Source organism: Xylocopa sonorina, chromosome 18 (assembly GCF_050948175.1).
Source record: "Xylocopa sonorina isolate GNS202 chromosome 18, iyXylSono1_principal, whole genome shotgun sequence".
Lineage (NCBI taxonomy): Eukaryota > Metazoa > Arthropoda > Insecta > Hymenoptera > Apidae > Xylocopa > Xylocopa sonorina.
Window position 1 is genome coordinate 1,362,534 of NC_135210.1, and position 8,070 is coordinate 1,370,603.

The 8,070-nt window shown below is 37.9% G+C and overlaps 2 protein-coding genes across 2 annotated transcripts; one reads left to right on the forward strand and one right to left on the reverse strand.

Moving 5' to 3' along the window:
- Nucleotides 1-265: 265 nt before the first annotated feature.
- LOC143431433 (putative E3 ubiquitin-protein ligase UBR7) lies at nucleotides 266-2,100 on the reverse strand. Its single transcript, XM_076908157.1, has 7 exons — nucleotides 1,914-2,100; nucleotides 1,652-1,840; nucleotides 1,431-1,580; nucleotides 1,249-1,360; nucleotides 957-1,138; nucleotides 722-881; nucleotides 266-649 (listed from the first exon to the last, which is right to left on the reverse strand). Exons 1-7 carry the CDS (start codon nucleotides 2,052-2,054, stop codon nucleotides 498-500), a joined length of 1,086 nt encoding a protein of 361 aa, XP_076764272.1. The 5' UTR covers nucleotides 2,055-2,100; the 3' UTR covers nucleotides 266-497.
- A 2,887-nt stretch (nucleotides 2,101-4,987) lies between these two features.
- Nucleotides 4,988-7,935, forward strand: LOC143431580 (uncharacterized). The gene is made up of 2 exons (XM_076908423.1): nucleotides 4,988-5,522; nucleotides 5,715-7,935. Exons 1-2 carry the CDS (start codon nucleotides 5,223-5,225, stop codon nucleotides 7,467-7,469), a joined length of 2,055 nt encoding a protein of 684 aa, XP_076764538.1. The 5' UTR covers nucleotides 4,988-5,222; the 3' UTR covers nucleotides 7,470-7,935.
- Nucleotides 7,936-8,070: the final 135 nt, after the last annotated feature.

Below are 8,070 nucleotides of genomic sequence, written 5' to 3' on the forward strand. Positions count from 1 at the left end.
CCAATTACGCGATTAATGGGATTATTACAATTTTTGTTCCCCTTTGTTACACATTACTTGTTTCTACTCACCTTTCTTGTCTGTCATGGCTTAAGTTTTCTTAACAGCTTCTCGATTCTGATCAACGCTTGTAGTTCACAGAAGCTTACAGGCTCACAGAATGTTAAAAAATGAATCGAGATAGATAGCAAGGTTTTTCAGTAATATATACAACATATTTTTTGCTTTCCATACTTTTCATTTTTTTTTTCTTCTATTTCCTTCCTTCGTCCTCTGTCCCCCCAATAATTACGATTTATTAAAAACTACATTTTACTTTAGAAGTATCAGATCCGAGACAATTCAGTATAGCGCGCTACTAATTTTTATAAGTGAAAAGAAAAGCGTTAGAAAGTAAAACGCAGAATAGAGCATGACATGCTCGTAATATAGAAATACATACGTACATCAATTTTGTTTCCGTCAGAAACGAAGAATAATCGGATATATAAGATGTTTTAACGACAATACGTAGGTATTACAACTTTTGGTCGCTTCTTCGACTCCATCTCCGAGAAAAATTCTTTTATATCTTCTTCTCGTACTACTTTCTTATTTTCAGCAAATTTTTGCAGATACTGTTTCAATCGTTCCTTCATAATATTGTATTCTATGTATCAAAGTACGAAATAAATGAAATGTTTTACAAGACCAAGCAAATTTCTATTCAAACAACGCTCACCTTCAATGGCTGTCAATTGTTCAACATGACCTAAAGAAGCGAGGGCTTTCATACCTTTCTCGTACTGTGATTCTCGACTGTTAATTTTACCTGCTTCTTCGTAAGCATGTACACTATCGGTTGGATCAAGGAGAAATGTAATATGTTTATTCCGGTAGAGCTGTAATTGTAAAATTTTCCAATATTAATAAGTAGTGAAGAAACAAATGTTTGTCTGAATGAAAAGACTTGCTACCTCTTTACACGATTCGCAAGTACACAACGCAGCTCGCCATCCTTCTATCCAGAAACAACTTTTCCGTGATAACATATCTATCGCAGAATTATTTTGCGGCAGTGTGCACACTTTTGACTGATTTTCAATATCGATCGATTCATCTTCTTTGTCAACGGAAGAGACTTCTGTTCCTGTAAATGCTGCAATATGGTGTGAAAATTATGTTTTCAGATGTATTTTTTTAATAACAATGACAATATCAGAAATAATAACACAGATAAGAAAATAAATAAAAGCAATCACAAATTACCTGCATACTTATTGGCATATTTCCAAAGGAAATCATTTTTTCTCATACATCCGGCACAAATCATTTCATCGTACGCTCCATCTGCTGGCATTTCCTTTTCGCATTCTAAATGCTAACAGGAAATTGATTGCTATTAGTTCGATAAAAAAACAGTTCGAATTCAAACTACATTGACCTATTACCTTGGAGTGATACCAATCTTCGCATATTATACACTGTAACATTTCGTCATTGGTTGTATCGTCTGGATCTGGATATGGTCTCTCACAAATACAATAAAGCCCATCAAAGTTATGATTGTACTGGTTTTCCGAATTCACAGGATCCTTTGACTGGGAAAAAAACATGAAACAGGAAGGTGCGCAGAGTGTAAACATATAAAACTAATCAATAACACTCGTACAGGTTCCAGGTTACACTTTTTCCCTCCAAACTTTGAATTGCCACAGTCACATCTGAAGTGCCTTTTAGTGTACAGCTCGATAAGCTCATGCCCTTCGTGACAGTGAAAACTACAAGCGAGACAAAGTGCTGCGCGTACTGACTTCTGGCAACATGTTTTGCACGCGTAAAGAGCTTGCCGGGTGTATCCCTGAAAATGTTAAATAACTTAGTTACAATCAAATTTCATTTGCAACTCGAGACTGCTGTTTGTATTGTGAAACCTTGCTGTAGGTGCAATTTTTATCATCAGACGCGCCCAGAACCGCATAGGCATCCTCTTCTAACTGGCTCTCTTCTCGAAGCACGTCTAACATTGTAACGGAATTCTCTTCTTCGTTAAGTTCTTCAACATTTCCGGACATTTTGTTTTTATTCGACGCCAATAACAAGCAATCTTCCTAATCATACACTAGCAATCTCTGGGTGCAAAATAATCGCGCCCACAATTTCCGTTCCCCTCGTACTTGTCCAAGTGAAGTGTTTATAAACGAAAAGCCGTGTCGACGAAGCGCCAAAACTCTAAAATTCAACGTATCTACTGAGACGAGTGTACACAATGTCAAATTGCGACGATGCGTCTCGTTATTCCGCGCGGCTTCTCTCGCGAGACTGTTACTGGATTAATTTACTATCGTAACGATACCGCCCTTACATTTTACCGACTGTATATACAGGGTGATCCAACTCGAAGTGAAACCCTGCGCACGGATATTCACACAGATTATACAGCCACCGTACAGCTAACCGGCAGATCGCTTTCTATGAGTCTCCTCGTTTCATTTTATAATTTAATATCTTCAATTGTTTTTTTGTTAGTTCGCGTATCAAAATATACATTGGAGTAAACGTTACAATTTTTTTTTTTACGAGATTTTAGCGACACCATCTTTTCAAAAAGAATTCAAACTAATCGCACATCATTGGTTATCGTTATCGATAACGAAGCGATGAATATTAATAACGTCATCTTTTTAAAGAACGTTGAAATTGATGCTCGATCAGTTTGGGGACTTCTTACAGAGATAGCGCCATTGATTTATTATTTGTGGCGGCATCGACTTCCGCTAGAAATGTGCGTCTAAAGGTGCAGTTTTGGTAAACAGATTTTACCGCGGAAAAATATACTGAATGACTAAAAACACATGCTTCCTGTAGTGGAAAAGGCGTGGGTATGATCTCATCTCGTATTTTTCCTTGTACCATCGTGTCGTCACTGGTAGATTTACAAATGTATATGCCTATATTATACTTGTTACAGAGCTAAGAATAGCTAATAAAATAAGGAGTACGAAAGTTATGCAAAAAGTTTATTAGAAAAGAGAGATAAAGAATTTTATTAAAATTAATACTACATTTTTAGTGGTCGCGGAAAAATTTCCGCCTTCGAAATAAACTAGCCTATTACAGAAATCCGCCACTGATCCTGTGTTACAATTATTAGTCGCAGGTATCGATGGCGCATCTGGCAATTGATGTGATAACGCTTCGCGTTATATATCTTTTTATTTTGCTTATCGCGTTCTAACTTATCATCCATTTCTAGATCCTGTTTCTACCTTATCCAAACTCCAATATCGACTTGCCCGACATCACATATGTTTCGCTACCAATAACGATGTACGACCAGTTTGAATACTCGTTGATGAGATGATGTTACAAGTTACAAAAATTGGATACAACATCTAAGTTTAGTCAGGATAAGCAAATTAAAATAAAATAGTTTAAGACTAATTAAGATCAACATGAAAAATAGTTGTAATCTTTATCTATTAATATTTGTACTTGGTAGTTGGTAAGAATAGTTTGTAAAGCATGTGAACAAAAATATGAAAATGCTCCGTTTATTCTTCGCGAGAGTTCAGAAGGTGCAGATGCGTGAGAAAAAAATACAGATCCTAATCAGAGTCAAAAGAAAACATGTTGTGTCTTTTAACGAGCAGGAAACAAATCTTTGTTCAAGTCACAGCTCCTCCACAAAACCAAACCTTACAAGAAAGATATAAAAATGATATAAAAACGATTAGGATATTAAAGCATATTACGTTAAAAAATGAAATGAGGAAATGTACCTTCTACTCTGTATCGATATCGTATATTTCTGACTCCTCCTTTCTCGTAGGGAGTAAAGCGACATTGACAGAGTAGTGTCTAATCCGTGTGAGCTCTTACAAACAAAGGTTCTGTTTTTGTTTGGTATTTCTGCATATAATATACGTACTTATATAGGTACACAATACATAATAATAGTTACATAAATAAATACATATCTATACCTAGAGTTACTCATTTTATACGCAACTTGCTTACGAACAAAAGAATCGATCCGTGTGCGATGAGGATCAGAATACACTCACAGTATCCCCTGCTTGTCATAAGAGGCGATTAAAAGGGAAAAGAAAAGAATAATTAATGTATATAAAGATATTAAATGCAAAAAGTGTGCAAAGAGAATGCATGAAATGAGTATGCAATGAGAAAAGCATGAGAGGGCAAAGAAAAATTGTACGTAGGTGAAAGATGGTTTAGAATAGAGTAGGAAAGAAAGTTTTAAGTTGGACAAAGTAAAAGCATTATGCTCTTTCAAGCGCCATCTATTGGCATTCAAAAATTCAGTAGAAAATATTAAATTCGTCTCGAAATGAGTTCTTGGCATAAAATTTAATATTCTGTAAAGTTCATTCAACTCTGTCCTTGCTAGTTGATACGGAAAGCATAAGATACGAATAAAGAGCAACTCGCATTCTCCTTTTTCCAGCAAGGAATTCAAAATTGCCTTATATCCGTCTGTTGGAAAGAAAAATAATAATTGTTTATCGCAAAAGTAACGCGTAGCGTGAACGATGCGTTGGCACCGTTTCGTATCGAAGAAATGCGGCGCATCAAAATAGTACGAAATGTTGTCAGAGAGAATAATTTTGATTTCGATGCCTCCTGTGACTCTATACGATCGCAGCCAACCAATGAAAAATTATTACACTAAACGGAACCATTTCTTATTGGATAACTGTCCGTCTGCGCTTGTATTATCCGACTTTCTGCAGGTACAAGAACACTCTTACCTCTTAAGGAACTGTGAAAATATAATTCCTATGTTACGAGTTCCTATATCGTTGATCAAAGGAGTCGATTAGCGTTAAACGATCGCACGCGTTCGATACGATTCGCAGCACAATACTTGGCGACGTTATTGGAAGTACCGTTTCGCGTATCGCCTTTTAACAGAAAAAGGATAGACTGGACAAATACTTGATTCAGCGGTGTACGCGTGTATACAGACACATGTCTTATATAGGTATCCACGTATTATATTTACGTCTACGGTGTTTACTACGTACAATGTTATAAACAGATATCGAGAGATGGCAGGCAGGTTCTGTAGCTTTGCTTTTCGCGCCTTAATTATACCTAACCTGTTTTGAATGCACAAACTTTTCCAACGTTTTTCTACGAAAAAACAAGAGTTCCCACGAGCTGGAACGTAGTCAGCTATTTCTCGTCATTATTCCGCGTGTTCAACGGAATCATCGATAATGGAAGAAGTAACCAAATGCAGATACATCGATTGTGTCGACACCCGGGAAAAAGAGCAAATACTTCACGAACTTCCCGTTTGTGATACTGGTCTCTGTGTGAGGTGGTTGATCAACAGTGGTCACGTGGATCTAATTGGAAGTGATTTGGATGCTTTACGGTCTATGAAATTTTTCGTCTGTAACAATCACTTTACGGAGGATTGCTACCTGAGTAAAGGGACCCTAAAAGAAAATGCAGTTCCTTCGCCGCATTGGAGTTCTGTTTCGAGAACACTGAGAAATTTAAAAACACGACGGGTAGGTGGCATTTGACGCTCGTCCGCTATTTCTCATCGCTATTTTTCCAAGATTCAATTTCAAATACTTGTTTGACACTTGCGTATAACTTTGAGTGTAACTAACAACTTGTACACATGTAGAAGCATCTATATCCAGGAAATGGATATAATTAACTTTTGAATTGTTATGACTCTTTTTGTTGGTTTTCAGAAAATTCAATTAAACGGCCAAGAAAGTTCTATGGAGGAGGTAGCAACGAATCAGTTAACAGAGAAAAATGATCCTTCTGAATTTGAGGTGGACCAATGGTGTAGAACATGTGCGACTAAGAAACAGAATCTTATAAGTATGACAACCAAGGGGAAAGGCACCGACATGAGCCTTTTGTCAAAATTGAAACTTTTAATCGAGATAGACGACGAAGATGCTCTGCCGACGAAAATGTGCGACGAATGTGTCGACAAGTTGGAACAATCTTTCAAGTTCTTTCAACAGATTTATGTAGCGGACAATACATTGCGTCATGTATTCCCGAACACACGATCGAGCAGCGTGCCCAGAAAGCCTCTTTATTCGATTGGCGAGCACATGAGGAATGAACAGAAAGAGAAGGAGAAAGCGGAGCAACAGCAACAGCAACAACTTCAAGAACGCGCTCCAAAAATTACCCGCGGCATTTTTAGGCGTGGTCGAGGTAGACCTCGTACCAGGGGATATGCCGCAAGAGCAAGGGCTAGGCAAAGAGCTGCTGCTATACAAGTTACAGTCGAGGATCCAAAGTTAAACGATAACGTATACGAATCCAGAGTGAATGAAACAACTCTGGCAGATGAGTCTCAGAATGTCACAAACAGCGAAGAGCAACAAGGAAATACAGTGTTTTCGTTACTTACTGATCCGTGTCATAGCGACGAAGAACTGGCTTGGTCAGATGTATTAAAAGTGATGAGCGATCAAAGGTATCAAGTCGCTCCTAGACCAGAAATTGGAATGAAATTGGATGAGAAAGTGCAGAAGGAGACGGAGACACAGGCAACTGGAACGGAAACGAAAGTGCAAGCGGAAACATCGGAAGTTTCGTTGAAGGAAGAAACGAAAATAGAAACGGAGATTGGTGAAACTAAGTTAGACGTAGAAGTGCAGCCTAACGCGACCAATGTAACAATGGAGAACAAAACTCAGCCGGTACGTTGTGAATTTTGCGATGAACAATTTAAACTCAAATCTCAGTTACAAACACATTTATTGACCGATCATTCCCAATTGTCTGTATATATGTGTATAGATTGTCTGACTTGTTACGAAAGTGAATCGTTACTCTCAAAACATCGTAGTGTGCGACATGGAAATCGAAGATATTGCTGTGAACATTGCCAAGAAGAATTCCTCGAGAAAAAAGTACTGAGGGAACATGTAAGCAAATGCCAGTCGCACGAGACGATGCACTGTTCCTGTGATTTGTGTGGATTAATATCTGCTTCCAAACAAGATCTTATCGAGCACATGAAAACCCATCTGGAAAACGTGGCTGAATCGTTCCACGATAAGGATTTCGATGTTTCAAAAAAGGCAACCGATAATGATACATCTGAGACATCGTTAAAGGGTATTGTCCAATTAGCGCAAGACTCGGAATGCAGTTCCGTCGTATCTTCGAACAGAGTCGCGAATTCCGAGTCGAAACCGGACGAAAAGGGTAGTAACGCAAATAATTCCTGTTCTACGTTCCAAGCAAGCGAAGCGGCCGAATCTGGATGGACAGGCCAAGAATCAACGGTCACTTGTCCGGATTGCAACGAGCAAATACACGATACAGTGGAACTCAGTATTCATCGAATGCGTCGTCACTCAATGAATAGGAAGGATACGACGTGTCTTCTCTGCGACAACAAATCTTTTTCTTCGCTAGAGGATTATGAACAGCATGTCCTCGATCATTGCAAACGTTTAAGAATATCACCATGATAAAGTATAAATTGTTCTTTATTATATATGTAATAATAGTATTCCGTCACGAGTGTATGAAAGAAATGGCTCGTCATTTCGATTTGTCGACACAGTACTTTGTCACTAAGTTTCTCGAATCTTGTATCGATGATAATAGAGGAAATTGAAGGGTATCAAGGTTAAAATCGTTCTATTAAAATAGTGTGTACAAGCAGTCTCTTAAACTCTGGCGTCTCGTATGACACTAACGCAAGCCGCGATTTCATCGATAGGAAACGATGCCACTACATAGGATGGAGTAATTTCCTATTAGACGGTTGCCACTCTAAGCTTGTGTTAGCGTCACACGGCGCGCATTAAATCACTGAAATTAAGTGTACATTGTGCTCGCTTGGGTTACTTATCTTCAACAATTTCTATTACATGAAACAAAGAATATATTTTAAACTGTCCGATGTATAATATATTTAAAGTACTCGAGCAAGTTTCTGAGTTTTCTTTTACTTATCCATGATATTGTATAGGTGATGCAACAGACGCAACAACGATACAACTCGTATAAAGAAAAGAAACCTCGTCGATAGGACGATTGTACGATCGCGCGATATGTTATCTGAAA

Excerpts from the sequence above, each read along its gene's own strand:
- LOC143431433 (XM_076908157.1), bottom strand. The coding sequence starts at position 2,054 with ATGTCCGGAAATGTTGAAGAACTTAACGAAGAAGAGAATTCCGTTACA. Across the intron at positions 1,581-1,651 it reads AAAAGTGTAACCTGGAACCT|TCAAAGGATCCTGTGAATTC; the intron begins GTACGAGTGTTA and ends TTTTTTTCCCAG. Across the intron at positions 650-721 it reads ACAATTGACAGCCATTGAAG|AATACAATATTATGAAGGAA; the intron begins GTGAGCGTTGTT and ends TTTGATACATAG.
- LOC143431580 (XM_076908423.1), top strand. The coding sequence starts at position 5,223 with ATGGAAGAAGTAACCAAATGCAGATACATCGATTGTGTCGACACCCGG. Across the intron at positions 5,523-5,714 it reads GAAATTTAAAAACACGACGG|AAAATTCAATTAAACGGCCA; the intron begins GTAGGTGGCATT and ends GTTGGTTTTCAG.